This window comes from Podarcis tiliguerta, assembly GCF_965153285.1.
Source record: "Podarcis tiliguerta genome assembly, chromosome: Z".
Lineage (NCBI taxonomy): Eukaryota > Metazoa > Chordata > Lepidosauria > Squamata > Lacertidae > Podarcis > Podarcis tiliguerta.
Genome location: NC_139553.1, coordinates 21703792 through 21728094, shown reverse-complemented (window position 1 = coordinate 21728094; position 24303 = coordinate 21703792). Strand labels below are relative to the sequence as shown.

General features: G+C 45.2%; 2 protein-coding genes across 2 annotated transcripts in view; one reads left to right on the top strand and one right to left on the bottom strand.

Moving 5' to 3' along the window:
* Positions 1–24303, top strand: part of LOC310669943 (uncharacterized protein) — a gene marked incomplete at its 3' end in the record, with an annotated part of 79959 nt that overhangs the window by 34759 nt on the left and 20897 nt on the right. The window lies entirely within an intron of this gene.
* Positions 6838–12468, bottom strand: LOC310669654 (uncharacterized protein). Its single transcript, XM_083424097.1, has 10 exons — positions 12317–12468; positions 10992–11072; positions 10137–10177; positions 9805–9921; positions 9484–9563; positions 8878–8980; positions 8419–8502; positions 7941–8045; positions 7582–7645; positions 6838–7186 (listed from the first exon to the last, which is right to left on the bottom strand). Exons 3-10 carry the CDS (start codon positions 10167–10169, stop codon positions 7131–7133), a joined length of 642 nt encoding a protein of 213 aa, XP_083280223.1. The 5' UTR covers positions 10170–10177; positions 10992–11072; positions 12317–12468; the 3' UTR covers positions 6838–7130.

Sequence of the window (24303 nt, the reverse complement as noted above, 5' to 3'; positions counted from 1 at the left end):
TTCAGCCACAGGAACATCTGAACTGGCAGCCTCTCCATGCCTGACCACGCTGTGGATTCCAGATCTTGTCTTGAACCGGTCAAACCAGCCTCTGCTTGCCTTGAAGACTTCTGGCTCGCCTGAGGTTCCTGGCTGTTGCTGGACGAGGTCTACGTGCAAGGCCTTGGCCTTCTCACAAATGGCGGCCTCAGTGTCCCCTGCACGCTGCTTCTCTTCTAAGCAGATGAGCAGCAGCTTCTCCACCTCCTCCAGAACAGCTGGGCGGTTCTTGACGATCCTGGTGACTCCCTTGGCTACGTCCGTCGCAAGGATCTTCTCCCTCATCTTTAGGATGGTCCCGATGGTGGATGGATTCCTCCCGTACTCCCTGGCAAGGTCCGTCACACGCATTCCACCGTCGTGCTTCCGGATGATCTCCTTCTTCATTTCCAGGGTGACCTTCTCCTTCTTCCTCTCGCCAGCCTCTGCAGCAGCAGTCTTCTTGGGCCCCATGGCAGCACAGCTCCTACTTTCACAAACCCCAAAAAGAGAAAATCAGTGCTTTGCATCCAAAAAATTCAAAAGCACCAAACCTCCCAGAAAACAATTCCCTGACCCCCCCCCCAGCCACCCTCCACTCAGAAATCCAAACCCAGATTTATTTTTTTTAAAAAAGGCAGTTTGTCCCAATGGTCACAGAAAATCATAAAAAATGCAGAAAAAAACCCACAAGCTTCCAGATTCTTGCAAACCCCTTTTCAACAATTCCCTGAACCCCCAGCCACCCTCCACTCAGAAATCCAAATCCAGATTTATTTTTTTTAAAAAAGGCAGTTTGTCCCAATGGTCACAGAAAATCATAAAAAATGCAGAAAACCCCCCACAAGTTTCCAGATTCTTGCAAACCCCTTCTCAACAATTCCCTGACCCCCCCCCCGCCACCCACCACACAGAAATCCAAACCCAGATTTTTTTTTTTTTAAAAAAGGCAGTTTTCCCCAATGGTCACAGAAAATCATAAAAATGCAGAAAAACCCCCACAAGCTTCCAGATTGTTGCAAACCCCTTCTCAACAATTTCCGCCGCCCCCCCAGCCACCCACCACACAGAAATCCAAACCCAGAATTTTTTTTTTAAAAAAGGCAGTTTTCCCCAATGGTCACAGAAAATCAGAAAAAATCAGAAAAAAACCCACAAGCTTCCAGATTCCTGCCAACCCCTTCTCGACAATTCCCTGAACTCCCCAGCCACCCTCCACTCAGAAATCCAAACCCAGATTTTTTTTTTTTAAAAAAAATGGCAGTTTGCCCCAATGGTCACAGAAAATCATAAAAATGCAGAAAAACCCCCACAAGCTTCCAGATTCTTGCAAACCCCTTCTCAACAATTCCCTGACCCCCCCCCAGCCACCCTCCACTCAGAAATCCAAACCCAGAATTATTATTTTTTAAAAAGACAGTTTGCCCCAATGGTCACAGAAACTCATAAAAATGCCGAAAAAAACCCACAAGCTTCCGGATTCCTGCAAACCCCTTCTCAACAATTCCCTGACCCCCCCCCCCCAGCCACCCTCCACTCAGAAATCCAAACCCAGAAATTTTTTTTTAAAAAAAGCCAGTTTGCCCCAATGGTCCCAAAAAATCAGAAAAATCAGAAAACCCCCCCACAAGCTTCCAGATTAATGCAAACCCCTTCTCAACAATTCCCTGACCCCCCCCCAGCCACCCACCACTCAGAAATCCAAACCCAGAATTTTTTTTTTTAAAAAAGGCAGTTTGCCCCAATGGTCCCAATAGTCCCAAAAAATCAGAAAAAAAGAAAAAAACCCCACATGATTCCTGATTCCTGCAAACCCCTTCTCAACAATTCCCTGACCCCCCCCCCCAGCCACCCTCCACTCAGAAATCCAAACCCAGAATTATTATTTTTTAAAAAGGCAGTTTGCCCCAATGGTCACAGAAAATCATAAAAATGCAGAAAAAACCCCACAAGCTTCCAGATTCCTGCAAACCCCTTCTCAACAATTCCATGAACCCCCCAGCCACCCTCCACTCAGAAATCCAAACCCAGAAATCTTTTTTTGAAAAAAAGGCAGTTTGCCCCAATGGTCACATTAAATCATTTTTTTTTTTTTTAATACCCCTGCCCGTACGGGCCAGTCTTGACAGACTCTAGGGTTGTGCGCCCATCTCACTCAAAGAGGCCGGGGGCCAGCGCTGTCCGAAGACACTTCCGGGTCACATGGCCAGCGTGACATTGCTGCTCTGGCGAGCCAGAGCCGCACACGGAAACGCCGTTTACCTTCCCGCTAGTAAGCGGTCCCTATTTATCTACTTGCACCCGAGAGTGCTTTCGAACTGCTAGGTTGGCAGGCGCTGGGACCGAACACCGGGAGCGCACCCCGCTGCGGGGATTCGAACCGCCGACCTTTCGATCGGCAAGCCCTAGGCGCTGAGGCTTTAACCCACAGCGCCACCCGCGTCCCACATTAAATCATAAAAATGCAGAAAAACCCCACAAGCTTCCAGATTCTTGCAAACACCTTCTCAACAATTCCCTGACCCCCCCAGCCACCCACCACACAGAAATCCAAACCCAGAATTATTTTTTTTAAAAAAGGCGGTTTGCCCCAATGGTCACAGAAAATCAGAAAAAAATCAGAAAAACCCCACAAGCTTCCAGATTCCTGCAAACCCCTTCTCAACAATTCCCTGACCCCCCCCCCCAGCCACCCACCACACCGAAATCCAAACCCAGAATTTTTTTTTTAAAAAAGGCAGTTTGCCCCAATGGTCCCAATAGTCCCAAAAAATCAGAAAAAATCAGAAAAAACCCCCACATGATTCCTGATTCCTGCAAACCCCTTCTCAACAATTCCCTGACCACCCCAGCCACCCTCCACTCAGAAATCCAAACCCAGAAATCTTTTTTTTAATAAAAGGCAGTTTGCCCCAATGGTCCCAAAAAATCAGAAAAAATCAGAAAAAAACCCCACAAGCTTCCAGATTCTTGCAAACCCCTCCCCAACACCAAGTCCTTGAATTCCTAACACCCCAACCCAAAATCCAAAACCCCCTAAAAAAGTTTTAAAAGTTTAACTTACCAAATGGCTGCAAAAGAAGTTCTGGAAAAGCTTCAAAAATCACCGAAGTCTTCAAAAATCTCAAAAAAGGCTACCACACCGCGTGCTATGAGTTGCTCCTCGAAGTCAAGTCGCAACTGCACCTCTTCAAGCAATGCACCCTGGGTATTAACGGTTTTCAGAAACAGGAAACAAAATTGCAAGACGTTTTCGTCTTGCGAAGCAAGCCCATAGGGAAATTCGTCTTGCGAAGCACCTCAGAAAACGAAAAACCCTTTCGTCTAGCGAGTTTTTCGTCTTGCGAGGCATTCGTCTTGCGGGGTACCACTGTACATGTTTGATTTATTTGTCCAGACCAGAAGCCTTATTAATGTTTTAAATAGCTTTATACCTAGTTTTCAATGTCTCATGAGTGGTACCTCGGGTTACATACGCTTCACGTTACATATGCTTCAGGTTACAGACTCCACTAACCCAGAAATAGTGCTTCAGGTTAAGAACTTTGCTTCAGGATAAGAACAGAAATCGTGCTCTGTCGGCGTGGTGGCAGCAGGAGGCCCTATTAGCTAAAGTGGTGCTTCAGGTTAAGAACAGTTTCAGGTTAAGTACAGACCTCTGGAATGAATTAAGTACTTAACCCGAGGTACCACTGTATTTAAATTCCTCTTTGAAATAATTTCTGCATGCTTGAGTAATGCTGTAAGGTTTGACGCAGTGCTATTAAGAAATTGGAAACATTTGGGGAGGGCCTGCTTGAGATGCAACCACAGACAACTGACCGATTACTTTGTTTGCTCCTCCTGCCTTCACTTGCCTGTTCTGCAATAGGTTTTTTTAATATAATAATAATAATAATAATAATAATAATAATAATAATAATAATTTATTATTTGTACCTCGCCCATCTGGCTGGGCCTCCCCAGCCACTCTGGGCAGCTTCCATAGAAACAAAAAATACAGTAAAATATCACAGATTAAAAACTTCCCTGAACAGGGCTGCCTTAAGATGTCTTCTAAATGTCAGGTAGTTATTTATCGCTTTGACATCTGATGGGAGGGCGTTCCACAGGGCGGGCGCCACTACCGAGAAGGCCCTCTGCCTGGTTCCCTGTAGCTTTGCTTCTCGCAATGAGGGAACCACCAGAAGGCCCTTGGCGCTAGACCTCAGCGTCCGGGCAGAACGATGGGGGTGGAGACGCTCCTTCAGGTATACTGGGCCGAGGCTGTTTAGAGCTTTAAAGGTCAACACCAGCACTTTGAATTGTGCTCGTAAACGTACTGGGAGCCAATGTAGGTCTTTCAAGACCGGTGTTATATGGTCTCGGCTCGGCGGCCGCCCCCAGTCACCAGTCTAGCTACCGCATTCTGGATTAGTTGTAGTTTCCGAGTCACCTTCAAAGGTAGCCCCACGTAGAGCGCATTGCAGTAGTCTAAGCGGGAGATAACTAGAGCATGCACCACTCTGGCGAGACAGTCCGCGGGCAGGTAGGGTCTCAGCCTGCGTACCAGGTGGAGTTGGTAGACAGCTGCCCTGGATACAGAATTGACCTGCGCCTCCATGGACAGCTGTGAGTCCAAAATGGCTCCCAGGCTGCACACCTGGTCCTTCAGGGGCACCGTTACCCTATTCAGGACCTGGGAGTCCTCCATACCAGCCCACCCCCTGTCCCCCCAAAACAGTACTTCTGTCTTGTCAGGATAATGTGTCAGGATAATGTGTCTTTGTATGTCATTTTCACTAATATATTCATTTTGTGCACATTACCCCTCAATATGTGCATTTTTGGAAGCATTATTTGGCTGTAAAACTGCATCATGCAATTCGGATAAATGTGAGTTTTGAAGGATGGTTGTGTTTTGGTTCTCGTATTGTTTCCAAGAGTGAGAATTTGATAGATCTGGCTTTAAATGTGAATGAAATATAAGTTCTCCCCAATCCCTGCTCATGAATGGGAAAGTTAGTGTTTGCTTTGAACAAGAATAAAACTGCCCCAAGGTGACAAGATCAATCTGCCCATATTGATGAGCAGCCTTGGGGCTCCCACCAGTTGGCTCCTGCCAAAAAAGCTGCACAGTTTTTGGTGCTGCACCACCCCTCCTCTTCCGCCTCCTCCACATCACATGGCCCCCCACTCAGAATTTTGGGTGGAAGGCGGAAGAGTCCCTAAGACCCTCAAGTGTATGTGTTGTGGACAGGGTGAGGGTGGAGGAGGCAAGTGACTACTGTTGGGGAGGAGAGGTGAAGCAGTCATGGCGGAGAGCGAAGGTAAGCCAGGGCCCACCAGTGGGGTTGTTGGATGTGGAAAGTGGTGAGCCCCAAAGAAGAGAAGGGAAGCTGTCCAGTGAGAAGGGGAGGTGGATGGATCTCCAGAGGGGGTGGGGAGGCATTGCAAGTGTGTTGAGGGTCCAGGTCCTGTCCCAATTGGCATCATCAGGATGTTGGACGGTATGTCACAGTAGCGCTGTTAAAGCCAAGTTGCACGCAGGCCAGTACCTCCAGCAGGTTCCCCAGTAGCAAAAGAGAGGAAGGTGCTATTGGAGACCCCCAGCTCCAGATCTCTGGTGCCTGGCCCCAACATGTGTGCTGGGTACCTTTCTGCTGATCTTGAGCAAAATTCGTGCCATGCATTCAAAGCAGGCATGGCCAAACGTGGCCCTCCAGCTGTTTTGGGACTACAACTCCCATCATCCCTAGCTAGCAGGACCAGTGGTCAGGGGTGAAGGGAATTGTATCCCCCAAACAGCTAGAGGGCCAGGTTTGGCCATGCCTGATTAAAGCATTGCAATAACACTTTTAAAAAGGCATGGCTTCCCCCAAAGAATGCTGGGAAATGTAGTTAAGGGTGCTGAGAGTTGTGAGGAGACCCCTCCATTACCCTTCCAGAATGACAAGGATCCTGAGAAGTGTAGTTTGTTCAGAGTTCTTAGAGTTGTTATGAGTCCTCTTAGTTTCCTCACAAAAAATAAATAAGCTGGCCATTGCTGCTGTGCAATGCCTGCCACCCATAGATTGAAAAGTTGCATATGGCATCTTAAAAGCCTGGGAAATGTAAGCCTTCAGTTGGTGCCACAAAGGTAACACTGACGCAGCCAGGAATCCTTCTCTGTGAAGCAAATCCCAGAGGCAACAACAGAACACATCCTTGGATCTCTCCCTCCCTCTCTCATGTTACCATACATCATTTCCTTGGCAGGGCTGTTGTACCTTCAGGGCCACGTAACAGGCCAGGCCTTCTCACCACTGCTCTCAAGAAAAACCCTTCACCTGCTATACTCCTGCCTGTTCTGCAGCTTTTCACGGCTGCATCTTTTCCCCCCAAGTCCAGAGAAGTACTGATGAGGAAGTCTGCACCTGCTGACTTTAAAAAGGGCAGACTCTTCCCATCAAAGCTTCGCAATGTGCTGTGCCACCTGCCCTCCTGCGCCTCCTGACCATTCTGCTTCAGCCCCCCACTCCAGTCCAGGTGGCATCATTGTGGAACACTGTTCTGCTGCTCATACGGAGAGGAAAGACAATTCAAGTAGGTACACATGATGAAGATCAGGATACTCCATGCTTTCTTTTTTATAAAAAGTCAAAGCAGCAACTAGGGAGGCAGCTTCAGTGGTGGGAGGGGGCTTTAACCTTTCCCTCCCAAACCTTTTACTTGATCCAAATCGCCCTCAGAAGTTGCCAGCAGTGTCTCTTTCCTCCCCCCACCCCAGAAAGAAACCTCTAAGCCACAGCACAGGGGTGCAAGTAAAGTGATGGAACAGAAATCACAAAGACAAATGTAAGCTCAGAATTGCTCAAAATTCAATTTTTATTTAAAGTGGGAAATACCCTCAGATCATGACAAATGCCCTCAGATAATAGTAAGTGCCCTCAAATAATGGCAAATGCCCTCAGATAATGACAAACACCCTCAAATAATAGTAAGTGCTCCCAGATAATGGCAAATGCCCTCAGATAATGACAAACACCCTCAGATAATGACAAACACCCTCGGATAATGGCAAATGTCTTCAGATAACACCAGACAATGATTCCTTCTTCACCACACACATCAATCTGGTTTAGGAAGAGGATTCAGTACGCCTCATTCAGTGGTGGGAACACATCCTGAATCACAGCCTGGATGTCCGCTGGATGGAAAAGAAGATAAGAAAAGTGAGTCTTCCTTACAACCAGGCCCAGACTTATCACCGGGCATTCTTAGACAGGTAATGCCCCCTCCCATGCCCTGGCAAAGCCCAGTAGGGCTGCTACCCACCCCCACATCACCACCCCCATTGCCAGACCATTGGGGTCACCGGCCTCCACCACCTGGAGCCAGCATCCCCATGGCATCTGGGAACAGCTGTTCACTCTCCACCTTGCTTGGGGGCTTTGAGGCAGGGCTGGGATTTCAACCTGAGGCAGGTGTGTTACAGCAAAGAAGTGAGCCCTCCTCAGACCCCAGTTAGGCTGCCAAGGATGGCTTTGGGGTGGAGAGTGAGCCCTGTGGGTTTGTTCTGTGCTTGCAGAATGGAGTACTTGCCTTCGCTGATGTTTAGGAACAGTGGAGTGAGCTCCTCGGGGAGGACCCTTATTATGACCCCAGGCTGTAGAATGAAGAAAAGTCTGAATTAGGTCCTTTTTAAACCCCAAAGCATCTACTAAACCCCACTTTCTTGCCTCCAAGGAAGCCCACCTCTGTGGGCTCTGCTGCCTAGTAGGTGGAGGCCAAAGGGCAGCACCAAAGACGTGCACAAAAAACTACCACCTGAATAATCCTGGGCACACTGGGAGACCATGTTACTTCTCTGCCCGACACCAGGTTTGGATGTCTCTTTCACTGAGATAGTCTTTTGTAAGCCATTTTGAGAAACCTCTCTGGCCCATAAAACAGATACTTACAGTCAGATGATTGTATTTCATAGCATTGGCCAGCAGGATGCTGATACTGCTTGTAGCCAGTGTTCTTTCAAGCACATCGTCTGAATTGAAAAATTGGGCCAGCGCCTGTGGGAGGAAAAAGCACCTTAGTATCAGGGGGCTGGTTTGAGCTACAGAGGCAAGCTACCAGTTCCACTGAGGACTCTCCCCCACTATCTGAGGGAGATCCTTTGTTCAATGTTCCAGACAGCTCAAAAAGGCTATCTCCCAAGTCACTGAGCCCCAAATTTGCTTTGCGCCCCCCCCCCCGGCTGCTGTACCCAGGTGGGGACTGAAGAAAGGGTCTTGACAAGGGTGGCCCCCTGTCTGAGTGGCCTGCCCTTCCCCAGCGTGTCAGGGAACACCCATGTTCTGGGTTTGTGATGCTGCCTGATCAAGCTTTTATGGCAGCAGGCTCTGCTGAAATGAAACAATACCCTCGTCCCACCAACACACTTACTTCCAAGAGGGCTCTTAGGCACTGAGCGGTTGGGTCCTCGGTCAGAAGGCGTCTCACAATCGCATGAAACAGCTGCTTGAGAGCCTGGTGGTGAAAACCATTTTCACAGAGGTGGATTCATCGATTCACGGGAGGAGATGATGTGGAAAGACATGGGGGGTGAGAATAGTTAACAGATTTTTAGCATTGGATAAGGGTGATACTAAAGCAAACTGGCAGAATAGAGACAAATGCCAGCTTCAAATGAGACTAAGAGTTTTCACTCATGGACAAATAAATTCACTTTCTGAATGGAGATGACGTTAAAAAAACCCAGTGAAACCAAAAGCATTATCTGTGTAGCTAAGCTTATGGTCTTGCTGAAAAATTAGTAAGAAATGAAATGATGTGCAAACTTTTCAGGAGATAAATTGAACGATTAGAAGTCAAGAGTAATGATCAAAGCTACAAAGAATTTACCTCCCTGTCAAGATTGCTCAGTCCAGGAATGTGAGCAATAGGAAGAAGCATCCCACGGATGATGGCCCTTTTCCTAACAACCGCATATGCTGGTCTCACGAAGCTGTCACGATGAAGCAGAAAATATGAGATTGAATTTCCCAAAGTCCTATGGATGATTTTCAGGCTTGTTGGGAACCCCACAGACTCTAATTTTGGACCTCTCAAGCATGTACATTTAAAAGCTACACAGCCCACTGAAAAACTAATCCCATGTCAGACAGCTCCCTATTGACCCATCAAGTCCCAGCTTCCGTTAAGGAAGGGGAGAGATTGGGGGAGGGGATACATCCAGCCCTGGAAGCATAAAAGCCACCCATGATTTTTCTTTTCTTTTTTAGAGACAGAAGCTTCCATTGCTCCATCCTGCCTACCCTATCAGCTTGTTGTCAAGCTCAAGATGGCACTCTTGGCCCATTTATTCAGTCCCTGTTATTTCCCTGTGTTTTGATTCTTCCCTCTCAGTCTAAATTGCCAGCTGCTGACTGCCCTTTCCTCAAGCAGCTCACAAACACCCCACTTTGCCATTTCTAATTCCCAATTGCCCAAACAATGCTAACAACATACGTGAGGCAGATGATGTCATTCATTCCCCTTTTCAATACTTTGAAGGGGATTGGAAACATGTACCATCTCTCCATGATGTCCTGAGAAGAGTTCAAAGAGCAGAAGAGCAAAGTTAGTTCCCCATGGAATTCAGGGGGGCTGCTCCAGCCCCAGACTCAGGGGTTGACTTCAATTGCAGTTGGAATGCCTGTCCCAAATGCCTGCAAATTCTTCTTCTTTGCCAGACCCACAAACTTCTTTTTCATAGACCATTCCCCAAACCCCACCCCCATCCCTTCCGCCCACCTCCCCAATGGATTTCTCATCCTGAACCTCACTTACCAAAATGACCTTGGTCACAGGATCTTTCTGATGCACCACGGCATTAGGAGCCACATTACGGGTTTGATCACATGTGAAGTGCACACAAAAGAGGAAAAAATAATCCCTGGCCAGATCCTGAAAGTGGAAAAAGTCAGGTTTTTAATCAGGAATGGACTTTCTCAACCTCACACCTGTGAAAGCCATGGGGGGGGGAGGGGGAGGGATTGCTCCTGGATCCCAGGAGACAAACATCAAAACCAGCATTTTCCTGGGCTAGTGGGTGGGGGGAGGCAAAGGGGGGGGGGGACTGTGCTGAGGGGGGTCTTGTACCTGCTCCCAAAGATACTAACCTGGAGAGCGGTTTCAATTGCCTCTTCCAGCATTTCTGCAACTGAAAGGGGAGAAAAGGATGTGAAGGAAGGTTCATCCATCTATTTACATCTCAAGCATCAATTTCTTACTAAACCTCTTGCCACCACTCTTAGGCCTCTTCAGAAGACCCCTTCAGATGACCCTCTCTGCTCCCCGTCTCCATCCCCCCGTTCCCTCATATCTTCACTTCACTTTGGCCAAGCCCCCACCTCCTTCCCTCTCTCCTGCTTGTCTCTCTTTTCTTTCTTTAATGTGTTGTGGCTTTATTCTGCACTGTAAGGCTAGTGGTGTATAAAATGGCACGTGGAGTGGAGAGACTGGAGAGAGAGGGGCTTCTTGTCATGCCAGTGCCCAATGGGGTCATACAGTGACACTGGTGAGTGGAAGATTACAAGCAGACCAGAGAAAGGGCTTTTCCACACATTGCTGAAGGATGGAACTCCCTGCCACTAGATAAGGGGATGGCTGCCATATGGGACGGATTAGAGAAATTTGTGGCAAATAAGGTCATTGGCAGCTAAATATTTCCCCCAGGAAGAGAGGCAGCATGTCTTTCAATAGCACCAGTTGTTGGGGATCACGGTTCCTGTTGTGGACTTTGCCCTAAATATCTGGTTGGCCACTAGGGGAGCAGACTGCTGGACTAGAAGGGCCACTAATTTGCTCTCGCATGGCTCTTACAAAGAAGCCTGAGCATCAGCCGCCTTCTTACAAAACTCCTTGCTCTCATCCTGACCTCTCCACAAAACAAGACACCTCCCCAACAGCACCTTCACCTAACCTCCCTTCCTAGGCAGATCTACTACAACAGCACATGCACCACTTTCACATACTTGTAGAAGATCCTTAAAGGGGTGACCTTAAAGGAGTGACCTCTGCAATCCCAAGACAGTAGGCTTTGTGGGTGGTTAAAGCTAGAAGAGATGGGGGAGAGGTGAGAATGAGACCCAGAGCCAGAAATATTGTGTCGAGAATTGTCCCCTGTGGAGACCACGAAACCACTGCAGAATAGCCCAAACAGAAAAAATGTGCAGCCTTCTCTGTTTCAAACTATTGAATGGCAGTTCAGTGAAATGGCCTCTAGCATTTCCAACACATCAGCATCTCTGGAGAGGGGCTGCCAAAGCCTCCACTCTCCACTGATTCAATGATGGTCCCCCAAATCTTGGCCAAAGCCACATCCATCAACTGCCCATCAGGGTTCAATTTTGCTCAGTAGCCACACAATGAAACCACTTGCACCATCACAGCTTGCACCATAAAAAAATCCCCCAGCAAGGTTTGATTTTACTCAATAGCAACACAGTGAAACAGTTTCCACCATCACAGCTTGCACCAATTTTTTTTTTTTTTAAAAAACAAACCATCCAGAAACAAACCACTCTATGGATATAAGAAACATAATGGCCAATATGGAACGTATAGAAATTGATACTGTACACACACACACACACACACACACACACAAACTTATTAGCAATTGAGTGTTATTTGCACATGTACTCATAAGTAGCATTATCAAAGCAATGAGGCGCTGCTACAGCCTCCGCTCTCCACTGATTCAATGAAGGCACAATGATAGCCCCCCCCCCCCAAATCTTGGCCAAAGCCACATGCATCAACTGCCCATCAAGGTTCAATTTTACTCAGTAGCAACACAGTGAAACCACTTGCACCATTACAGCTTGCACCATAAAAAAATCCCCCAGCAAGGTTTGATTTTACTCAATAGGAACACAGTGAAACAGTTTCCACCACCACAGCTTGTACCATTAAAAAAAAAACGCAGACACAAATCACTCTTTTTAAGAATATACAAAACTTAGCGGAAATGGAAAATGAAATGATATCATGACCAATATAGGATTTACACAGAAAATAGAAAATTAAGCCTACAGAAATTTATACAAGATTAGAAATACATATATAATTAAACTGAATATGATTTGGACTTGTACCAATAAGTGGCAAGGTAAAAGGTAGAGGTAAAGGGCCCCTGGCCAGTTAAGTCCAGTCAAAGACGACTAGCACTATCAAAGTAATTAAAGTAAATATAACTCCCATCTGCCCACCCCACCTCCCCAAGCCCATCTAGTTGGGAAATGAATTAAAGTCCCTAACAAAAATGGGGGGAAACCAACAACCCATTCTTACCTACCTCAAGGCAATGATCCAAGCCTCACAGCACACCAGACAAAGTGAAGCCGATACAGCAAGGAAGGAAGGAAGAAACCAACCAACCACACCTCCAGAAAATCACACCCCCAAAAGAACCACCTACATCAGTGACGTGACTGAGGCATGTGTCCTTCCAGGCAAAGCAGAGGAGTAAACTTCGGTCCTACCGTATCTACAATTTCCTGGGCTTTGACATGCATCCAGTCAGCTTTGAACTTGTTTCTCAAAACAAAATGAGCTCACTCATTTGTTTAGATGGAATGGCAGCGTTTTCTGCCCCTCTAATCAAGAAGCCAAGGTCTCCAGCAGCCTTATCAAAAACTAGAAATATGTGTACTAAGTTCCAAGGAACATCTGCAGATGAAAAACCAGCTTGCCCCAGTACTATGTTTTTTAGATTCATCATGGCTACTTTAAAGTGCACAGTACAGCAAACCTTCCAAGTTTAGGAGAAGGCCTGTAGATCAGTTGTGCATGCTTGGCATGCAGAAGGTCCCAAGTTCATTTCCCAGTGGCATCTCCAGGAAGGGCTGGGGGAGAAATAAAAAACCGTGCAGCTTCTAGTTTTATAGTCCTCTTTCATCGTTTATCCTAATAACGATAAACCTTCTCCCAAGACATGCACAGTATAGAAGAGTCTTTCTATATAAGAACACAAGTACAGTGGTGCCCCGCAAGACGAATGCCTCGCAAGACGGAAAACCCACAAGACGAAAAGGTTTTCCGTTTGCAGAGGCGCTTCGCAAGACGAATTTCCCTATGGGCTTGCTTCGCAAGATGAAAATTGACGAAAATTTTTGATTTTTTTCCCCGCTCCAAAACCCCTTTTTCTGAAGCACTAAGCTGCTAAAAGCATTTTAGCAGCAAAACCGCTAATCCCTTAAGCCTTAAAAAGCCGTTTTAGCCCTTAAACTGTCAATAGCGCTAATAGCGCTAATCTGCTAATGGGCTTGCTTCGCAAGACGAAAAAACCACAAGACGAAAAGACTCGCGGAACGGATTCTTTTCGTCTTGCGAGGCACCACTGTACAAAAATCCTGAATATAAAAGGAAGGACATTTCAATAGTGAAAAGGTGACTTTTCTTCTCTTTTCTTCTTTTTAACTTTCGTGCACCAAACTATACTCAACCTAGGAAAAAAGGGGGAATCAGTGTGTTTTTCTATGGTTGCCACAGGCACACAGTGGGGGAGGGGAGGCTGAGGGGTTTGTGCACCCAACTGCCTCTCCCTCAAGATAGGGAGACACCTACCTTCCAACATTTCCCCACTGAAAATAGGGACGTCCTATTCCATGATAATAATAATCATAGAATCTTAGAGTTGGAAGGGACCCCAAGGGTCATCTAGTCCAACCCCATGAAATGCAGGAATCTCAGCTAAACCATCCATGAAAATGGTCATCCAACCTCTGTTTAAAAACCTCCAAGGAAGGAGAGTCCACAACCTCCCAAGGGAGTCTGTTCCACTGCTGAACAGCTGTTACTGTCAGAAAGTTCTTCCTGATGTTTAGTTGGAATCTGCTTTCTTGCAACTTGAAGCCATTGGTTCTACTCTCCGGATCAGGAGAAAACAAGCATGCTCTCTCCTCCATGTAACAACCCTTAAGAGATTTGAAGATGGCTATCATATCTCCTCTCAGTCTCTTCATTTCCAGGCTGAACATACCCAGCTCCTTGAAGCTCTCCTCATAAGGCTTAGTTTCCAGACCCTTGATCATCTTGGTTGTCCTCCTCTGCACACGTTCCAGCATCTGTCTTAAATTGTGGTGCCCAGAATTGGACACAGTATTCCAGGTGTGGTCTGACTAAGGCAGAATAGTGGTACTATTACTTCCCTTGATCTGAACACTATACTTCTGTTGATGCAGCCTAGAATAGCATTAGTTTTTTTTGCTGCTGCATCACACTGTAGACTCATGTTAAGCTTGTGACCCACCAAAACCCCTAGATCCTTTTCACATGTACTGCTAGTAAGCCAGGTGTCACCCATCCTCTATTTATGCATCTGGTTCTTCCTGCCCAAGTGCAGAATCTTACATTTGTCCCTACTGAAATTCATTTTGTTTGCTTGTACCTAGTTCTCCAGTCTGTTAAGGCCATTTTGAATTCTGATTCTGCCTCTGCTGAATTAGCTACCCCTCCCAGTTTGACGTCCTCTGCAAATTTGATGAGCATCTCCTCAATTCCTTCATAAAAGTCATTTATAAAGACATTGAACATTCTGGGTTCATTTTCCAGAATGATGAGGAACCATTAATGAGTACTCTTTGGGTTCAGTCAGTCAACCAGCTACAAATCCACCTTACAGTTACCTTGTTCAACCCACATTTTACCAGCTTCCTCGTGAGAATATCATGGGGGACTTTGTCAAAAGCCTTACTGAAGTCAAGATACACTATGTTCACAGCATTTCCCTGATCCACCAAGTTGTAATTCCATCAACAAAAGAAATCAGATTGGTCTGGCATGACTCCTTCTGCAGCCACACCAGTTTCTTAGATGCTGCCCACTTTTCTTTCTTGTTTTTCTTTCTTGTTTTATTTTTTACACCCCAGCCAATCTGGGTAGCTTCCAAAATATATAAAAACATAATACAGTCATATCTCATGTTACGTCCGCTTCATGTTACGTTCTTTCAGGTTACGTCCCATGGCGACCTGGAAGTACTGGAAAGGGTTACTTCCAGGTTTCGCCACTTGTGCATGTGCAGAAGCACAAAATGACGTCACGCGCATGCGCAGAAGTAGCAAATCGCGACCCGGGCATGCGCAGATGCGCCGCTGCGGGTTGTGCTCTTTTCACGTTGCGAATGGGCCTCTGGAACAGATCTAGTTCGCATCCAGAGGTACCACTGTAAAACATTAAAACACGTCCCTATGCAGCGCTGCCCTCATATGTCTTTTAAAGGTTGCTTATCTGCTTGGCTTGGGGGTCACAAACCTCCATATCCTCCAACGTTTCTCTCATGAAAATAGGAACGTCCCAAGGAAAAGCAGGACATTCCTGGATCAAATCAGAAACCTGGACGGCCTCTGTAAATCTGGGGCTGTCCCTGGAAAATAGGGAACCTGGAGGCTCTGAAGACATAGCAATAAGAGAGGTGGCTGTCAGGTGGGGAGCAAAGGGCTTGCACAGTGGAGAAGAGCAGATGGATGGAGGAGGCAGTGATGACACAAGCTGCAGCGGGCAGATCTGCCACCCCTCCCAGGCGGTCCATATCCAGCATCCACAGCAGATTCTTCCACTCTGCTTCATGCAAAGGCCGGCTCAGGGATCACATTAACCCTCCAACATTTTCCCAATGAGAATAGGGACATACATGACCTGGAAGCTGTACGCCGGCTCCCTTGGCCAATAAAACGAGATGAGCGCCTTAACCCCAGAGTTGGTCATGACTGGACCTAATGGTCGGGGGTCCCTGTACCTTTAAGGATTAGGATCAAATCAGAAACAGGGACGGCTTCTCTAATTCAGGACACCTGGAGGGTCTGCTGTGGACCAGGCAGGAGGAAAAGGTTCTGTTAACAATGATGCCTCTGGAAGGGTCTCCACCCTGCAACAACTCACCAAACACTTGTGGGGGGGGGGGAAACCCACTCATGTTTGGGGTGGGCACTTAGAAGCCTACAGAGATCAGGAGAAAATCCTCAGAGCTGGAAATTTGACAGCACTAATGCAAGAGAGTATTATATAGTCAAGAAGCTTCACACAATATGCAACATAAACTACAACAAAGCTTTGTACCTTAAGAAGCCACAGTGAGGAACTTTAGAATCCACAGAAGCAGGCGACATGGCCTACGAAGTTGGAAAATAGCCTTGCACTCTGCAGAAACACCTGCATCTCTCCCCCACCCCCCGGAACGTAATTTCAGAGGAAAGATAAGATATCCCTGACTGACTTTGGGTAATGTCCTTGAAGCAGAATTGCAAAGAAATCCAGCAACTTATCTTCCTTTTTTCTGCGCAAGAAAAAGAGATAAATCTAGCAGGAACCCTTTACAAGACCAAACTGAAAAAAACATGGTAGCTTCCCTGAAACCTACTAATGAGAAAGAGATAGAAAACAACATTGTTCTCCTTAATGAATTTGGTTCTAACGGAGGGACAGATCACAGATATTAGGGAACATCTGGCTGCCATCACAGAAACTTCAAACCCTACCAAAGTACCATATTTTTCTGTGTGTAAGACAACCCTCTTTTTTTGAACCCCAAATTAAGAAATAAATATTTCTTGAGTTGTTCAGCTTTTTTTTTGCAGAGGTTGCTCAAAATTGTTGAGCTTCTTACAGGGGAGGTCGCTGCCACCAATCACTCACCTGCCCTAATGTTTAAGACAACCCCAATTTTTGCCTTTAAATAAAGAAAGCAAGAAAGCATTGTCTTATACAGTGGTACATCGGGTTAAGAACTTAATTCGTTCAGGAGGTTCGTTCTTAACCTGAAACTGTTCTTAACCTGAGGTACCACTTTAGCTAATGGGGCCTCCTGCTGCTGCCGTGCGATTTCTGTTCTCATCCTGAGGTAAAGTTCTTAACCCGAGGTACTATTTCTGGGTTAATGGAGTCTGTAACCTGAAGCATCTGTAACCCGAGGTACCACTGTACAACAATTGTAAATACTGTACGTTAATCAGCCAGAAGTATGAAAGACAGATCAGTCTCTTCAATCTCACTCTAACTTGCTTTTGCTGAATCACATGCCTGCTACTTTTTGTGTGAAGACAAGTCTGGCCTAATGCTTCTAACATGTAGTTAAGCTGTTTTCTTTTTTGTATGTGATATATTCAGTTTTCACTTGGTTCCCCTTTTTTTGGTTGACATGTTACTTGAATTATAAATGTTATGTGGCTATTATAAATGTTACGACTAAGCAATGTTTAAGAACACCTTGCTATTGGTTACACCTGTAACAATGTTTGTAGTTTTCATCTTCCCTTTCCACTCTGATGTGACAGGGGAGAGGCTTGAAAATGAGGTTGCTAAAACAGCAATCTTACTTGCCCTGTGAATTCCTTTTTCTGGAATTCTGGAATTAAAGGAATATAGGATTTCACTTCTGGGATTTCACTTCTTTTCTCTTTCACTTCTTTTTCTATATTCCTTTAATTATTATTATTTTCAACCATGGGTTACTAATGCCAGGCCTAACTAAATTTCTTATTAGCGCAATGGTAGTATTAAAATTTATTACTCTTAATGTGAAAGGTGAGGGGGATATGATAAGAGCATCAGGATATTGCAAATATGTGACAGAAAAGCAACCCCATATTTTCTTCCAGTGTAAAGTACACAAAGTAAATCAACAAATATCTTTATTAAAACATAAGTGGTTTGACACTCAGTACATTGCGTCAGGAAGAGCAAAGTTGGGGGGGCAGCTATAATTCTGAGTTCAGATTTAAATTTTCAAGTACAGTGGTGCCTCGCAAGACGAAAAGAATCCGTTCCGCGAGTCTCTTCGTCTTGCAGTTTTTTTCGTCTTGCGAAGCAAGCCCATTAGCGGATTAGCGCTATTAGCGGTTTAGCGGCTATTAGCGGCTATTAAAGGTTTAAGGGATTAGCGGATTAGCTGCTAAAAGGCTATTAGCGGCTATTAAAGGCTTAAGGGATTAGCGGATTAGATGCTAAAAGGCTATTAGCGGCTTAGCGAACAGCTGTTAAGCGGCTTAGGGGCTTGGGGAAAAGGGGGGGAGGGGAAAAAACCCCCCAGGAATCGCAAGACATTTTCGTCTTGCGAAGCAAGCCCATAGCAAATTCGTTTTGCGAAGCACCTCCAAAACGGAAAACCCTTTCGTCTAGCGGGTTTTCCGTCTTGCGAGGCATTCGTCTTGCGGGGCACCACTGTACTCAAAACACTTAACGATCTCAGGGGTCGTGCTTTTGTATCAGCTATATTTGATATATATATATGCCCCTAATAATGGACAAAATAGTAGTAGTAGTAATAAAAATAATAATAATAATAACAATAATAATAACAATAATAATAATAATAAAAAATTTATATCCCACCCAGCTGGCTTCCCCAGCTACTCTGGGAAGCTTCCAACAAAGAAATCTTATAAATCAGTGTTCTAATCCTTTTACTCATTTGCTCAAGGGAGGGGGGAAATGGCAGTGCTAGATTATACCCTGTGGAGGCCCCTAGGCATTCAAAATCTTGGGGGGGGGGGGGGATCGCAAATTATCTCCTAATACGTTTTTGTAATTTTCTTTCAAGATCAAATCAGTATTACTTTGATCCGTTGTCACTGGGCCCTTAAAAGGCATGGGGTCCTTAGGCTGGTCCCTATTCTGCCTATTTTGTAATCTGGCACTGGGGAATGGGGACTTCATTTGAAATGCTTGTAGTATTACAGGTATATTGTCTGATTTGGACTCTCCACCCAGGAAGCTTCCCTACGAGGGCTGTAGGAAGCTCTATAAGCAAATGCAGCTTTTTCAGATGTTTACTGAATAAGGTTTAACTGATGCCTGTAGTGAAATGAATCCATCAGATAAAAGTTTTGCATTTCGTTCAAACAACTATAATGCGACTTCCTGTTCCGATTTCTTCCAGGCAACCAATTCAGTAATACTGAGTGCAACCTTTTCTTCTATTCTCAATATTAAAATAATCGACCACACCCCTCTGGAAATCTGCTTTGATGTTCAAGAAAAGTCTGATCTTTTCCCATTGTGGGCATTTAGCCCCACCCTTCTCACCAATCAGCTCAGCAGAAAGCATGTTAAAGGGACCCCTGACCATTAAGTCTAACTTTTTACTTTGCAGGAAATGATTTAAAAGAGACCTCTACATTATTATTTTTTTTGCAAGGCTATGAAAGATGTTATTAGGCACGCATGCATTATAGAAAATAATAGCCTAAAATGCAAAACAGACTCTGAAGTAACAAAGTTGGAACTGGAAATATCTGTGCAAAAAACCCCACAAATGTAAATGAACTGCATCTTCTAGATAACCGGTATATAAGGTATTTGAATAAAAAGATGTGCTATTAGAAATAAATTGCACAATGGTCAATAACCTTGATGTGAAGCAGAAATACTTTGGGTTAGAGGTCAGGGCTCATGCCTATTGGCTAACAGGTGTCAAAAACATAAACAAAAAGCTAGAGTTCATGGCTTACATGATTTACATGATAGAAATGGAGACGTTAAGAGGTCTAATCAGTATATTCTTCAAGCGTTTGCTGCTTCTTCTTCTTCTTCTTCTTCTTCTTCTTCTTCTTCTTCTTCTTCTTCTTCTTCTTCTTCTTCCAAACAGCTGCCAGAGCCATTATTGCCAGGCATGGGTAACACTTAGCAGATGCCAATCTTTTATAGAGGTATAACAAATTAGAGAAGTTTAAACTAAGGTTACCAGATTTTTTCCCAATGATTCCAGGGACACTTTTCAACTTCCTACTAATTAGATGGATTTTGTCAGGGGACTGATTTGCAAATCCAGGGACTGTCCCCAGGAAACGGGGACGTCTGGTAACTTTCGTTTAAATGTCAATTAAGAGCTGCAAGGGGACAAAGCAAAATAGATTTTTGGCTTTGTGATATGGTACAATTTTATTAAATTTGTCAATGACGATTCACATAATTTAAACCCACACCCAGCATTTAAAATAATATGATTGATTCAGTAAAATATATCTAACCTGTGGGTCCTTCTTCCCTCCCCCTCCTTTTCTCTGTATACTAATAATTAACTTTAATGTCTGTTGCTCTACTCTTGTCTTCTTAGGGATGCGGGTGGCACTGTGGTCTAAACTACTGAGCCTCTTGGGCTTGCAATCAGAAGGTTGGTGGTTCGAATCCCCATGACAGGGCGAGCTTCCGTTGCTCTGTCCCAGCTCCTGCCAACTTAGCAGTTCGAAAACATGCCAGTGCAAGTAGATAAATAGGTACCGCTGCGGTGGGAAGGTAAACAGTGTTTCCATGCACTCTGGTTTCCATTATGGTGTTCCATTGTGCCAGAAGCAGCTTAGTCATGGTGGCCACATGATCCGGAAAGCTGTCTGTGGACAAATCCTCCCTCAGCCTGAAAGCAAGATGAGCACTGCAACCCCATAGTTGCATTTGACTGGACGTAATCATCCAGGGGTCCTTTACCTTTTTACCTTTACCTTTGTCTTCTTAGGAACTGTACAATGCGACCTTTATTGATACCCTTCAGTTTCTCTGTATTCAATAACTTTTTACTTTATTTTTCTTTCCTTATTCCGTATAATTTAAAGATGCACTTCTATGCATGTACAAAACAAGGTTTTTTGATACTTTTCCCCCTCCAAAATTTTTATAAAAAACATTATTTACAAAAGGAGGAGGAGGAGAAGTCGAAGAAGCACACACACAGATCAGACACTTCATGGTAGCTTCAGAGACCAGTGGATGCTGATATGGCAGAGGAAATCCATGGAAAGGGAAGGAATGCCTTCTAGTTATTTGAAATGCACTCTGCTGAGGTTTAGAAACCCTTTCCTCTCAGAAACTTCATGAGATCTGGACACCAGAAGATGCATATAGCTGAGAGAAACATTTCTGCTCAGTGTCTGAACCCCTGCTTTGCATGTAGAAGGTCCCAGGGTTCAATCTTTGGTGACATATCCAGGTAGAAATGGGCCTGTGAGAGGCTTCAGCCTGAAATCGGGGGGGGGGGGGGCTGTGCCAAATCTGTGCAAACAAGGCAGACCAACAGTCTGCCTTAGCATTTTATTTTATGTCATTTTTATTATTCTTCAAACAAGCAAATATTTATATACAAGCAAATATCAAAGTGGTTTACAATTATACATGAAACCATATAATAAAATCCATAAAAATAAAATCAGGCATCAATGAACTATTGGGGAAAGATGTACAGTGGTGCCCCGCAAGACGAATGCCTCGCAAAACGGAAAACCCGCTAGACGAAAGGGTTTTCCGTTTTTCAATGCGCTTCACAGGACGAATTTCTCTATGGGCTTGCTTCGCAAGACGAAAATGTCTTGCGATTCCTGGGGGGTTTTTTCCGCTCCCCACCCCCTTTTTCTAAGGCACTAAGCTGCTAATAGCCTTTTAGCAGCTAATCCGCTAATCCCTTAAGCCTTTAATAGCCGCTAATAGCCGCTAAACCGCTAATAGCGCTAATCCGCTAATCCGCTAATGGGCTTGCTTCGCAAGACGAAAAAACCGCTAGACAAAGAGACTCACGGAACGGATTCTTTTCGTCTTGCGAGGCACCACTGTATTCTTAAATGCCTGCATAAGCCTAGCAGAATATAAAACTTTTCAGCAGGCGTTTAAAAGTGTTAGCTGAAGACACCTACTGAATCTCTAGTGGCAGAGTGTTCCACAGGACTGGGTTGTTGGCACTAGAAGTTTGGTTTCTTTATATGATCCTCATGAACAAAGGAAACTGCTAATGATACTCCTGCAGACAATCTCAGTGATCAAGCTAGACCAGGGTTGTCCAACAGGTAGATCATGGTCTACTGGTAGATCGTGGGGAGACCATGGTAGATCTCGGTAGATCTTGGGGGCCCCCGCACTCAAAAAAAAAAAAGAAAGGAAAAAAGCTCAAGATCTTTGGTAGATCACTGTCAGTTTTTTTTTATAGTGGGAGTAGATTTCAGTCTCTTGAAAGCTGGACATGACTGCATTAGACAATGGGTTGATTGTAGTAGCCCAGTGCAGGCTATAGGTAGGACAATAGGCTATAGTATAGCTATTGAGGCTATGACACCTCAGATATGGAAATCAAAACTATGGATTAATTCCATCCACCTTAAAAAACAAACCTACTTATATCATTATATTCCTTGACACCTCTTCCTCCACTAATTATCTGCAAACGTTTGAGGGTGTTATTTCTACTAAAACGAAAGGCAATATTGCAAGCACACCAGCAGAGGGTGGCGGAGCCTGCACAATAAGGCTTTACTGTGCAGCTTGGATTTAAAATTAACAGCACAACCCTATGCAAGTTACTCAGAGATTCCACTGAGTTCAATAGAGGTTACTCCCATGTAAGTGCAGTGCTTCTTTTTCTAGAGAAAAAGGTGCCAGAACGCTCCTCTTTCAGGAGACCCACCCCAGAGCCTAAAGAAGATCTCTTTGGGCTGGGGGTCTCCTTGCTAGCCAGAGGCTTATTGAGGCTGCTCAGCTGAGGTGAGGGAAGCCCTCCATGCCTCAGCTGAGCAGCTTAACGAGTGCCCCTCCCACCTTTCTGTGAGCTAGAACTGCATGGTAGCTTGCAAAGCTGAGCTGCAGTTTTCCCGCGCATCAGTTGCTAGCTGGGAGGTTGAAGAGCCTCAGCAAAGCTCAGCTGTGCCTCCGGTGTACGAAGGGACCCTCTCCGGAGCGCATAGGCTCTGGGGAGAGAGAGTTTCCTCGTGAACCGGAGGCACAGCAGGTCAGGTCTTTCCCCCACAAGAAAACTACAGGTTAGTCAGATGTATTTTACTGGATCAACCATATTCTTTTAAATGCTGGGTGTGGATTTAAATTGTGTGAATCATCATTGACATACTTAATAAAATCGGACCATGTCACAAAAAATATCTCTTTTTCTTTGTCTTTTTGCAATTCATAATTGACATGTAAGCTTTTCTAAGGAAAAAGGTAAAAGGCGAATCCAGCTGATTTTAAATGGATCCTCCTGAATTCATACGATTTTTTCATTCAAATTAAATAAAACCACCATGATACTGTAGACCATGTCTTAGTCTGTAGGCAGCATCAAAAAAATCATGCATCCACTGTTTCATGGGGCCACAATGGCGTAAAAACATAACCATGGATCCTCGTGAATTTTGCACTAGATCAGCCCAAAGTGACCATCAGGTCAAACATCATGGCCATGGGCACAGCATGCACCACAAAAATCATGGATCCAAAGCTTCCTGGCGACACCGTGGCACAAAAACGTGGTCCTCAAAGTACGGATCCTCATGGATCCTCACACGTTTTGCATTGGGCCACCCCAAATTAACCCTCAAATTAGAAGTCATAGCCAGGTGCACAGCCTGCACCACAAAAACCTTGGATTCACGGCTTTCTGGTAATACCATGGCCCAATAATGTGGTTTCGAAGCATGAATCCTCATGGATACACTTTTCGCATTGGGCCACCACAAACTCATCGTCAAATCACACATCATAGCCAGGGGCACAGCCTGCACCAAAAAAACCTCGGATCCACGGTTTCCTGGCGACAACATGACCAAAAACCGTGGTTTTGAAGCACAGATCCTCATGGATCCTCATGCTTCTTGCATTCGGCCACCCCAAGCTCAGTGTCAAATCTCATATCATGCCCATGGGCATAGCCTGCACCACTAAAAACTCGAATCCACAGCTTCCTGGCCACTTCATAGCCCAAAAATGTGGTTCGGAAGCATGGAACCTCATGGATACTCACACTTTTTGCATGGGCCACCCCATGAGATTTCACCCCTCCCATATCCAAGAATCTGCTGATGTGCTCTGCTGATTCTCCAGAGAGGAGGGGGCGGTGTTCTGCTCTCTACTTATTCCGCTCCAGCACCACATCAAAGAGTCTGTCAGTGTGTCGGAGAGAGAGTGACTGAGTGTTAGAGATCGTGTGTATAGATAAGATTGCTGCTAAGAGCAGCTGCAGACACTCAGTGCAGTTCAGCATTCATTTTAGTTTAGACCTCATTTAGCTCTGTATATAGTTGTGTATAATAGCTGTAGATAGAATAAAAGAAGATATTCTACAGAGCTGCTCTCTGAGTCATTTATACTCTGCTATACTCTGCTGTGCGACGGCTGTCTTGTGGAAGTGAATCCGGTGCTCACAACTCTAAGCTGTGAGTCCACAGCACTTTGACCTGTTCCTGTGCAGAAGGTGGTCTCTGGAAGTGCTACCCAGCTCGCCTAGACCAGTCGGGGCTGAAGTGGATGAGTCCAGTTGGTGGCACTGGCTCAAGGGCGATGCTGACACCCCTAACACACCATCAAATCACACGT

Coding starts and splice junctions, on each gene's coding strand:
- LOC310669654 (XM_083424097.1), bottom strand. CDS start 10,169: ATGCTGGAAGAGGCAATTGAAACCGCTCTCCAG. Junction 8,981..9,483: donor AATGACATCATCTGCCTCAC/GTATGTTGTTAG, acceptor TCATCGTGACAG/CTTCGTGAGACCAGCATATG. Junction 8,046..8,418: donor GCCTAAGAGCCCTCTTGGAA/GTAAGTGTGTTG, acceptor TTCCTCCCACAG/GCGCTGGCCCAATTTTTCAA.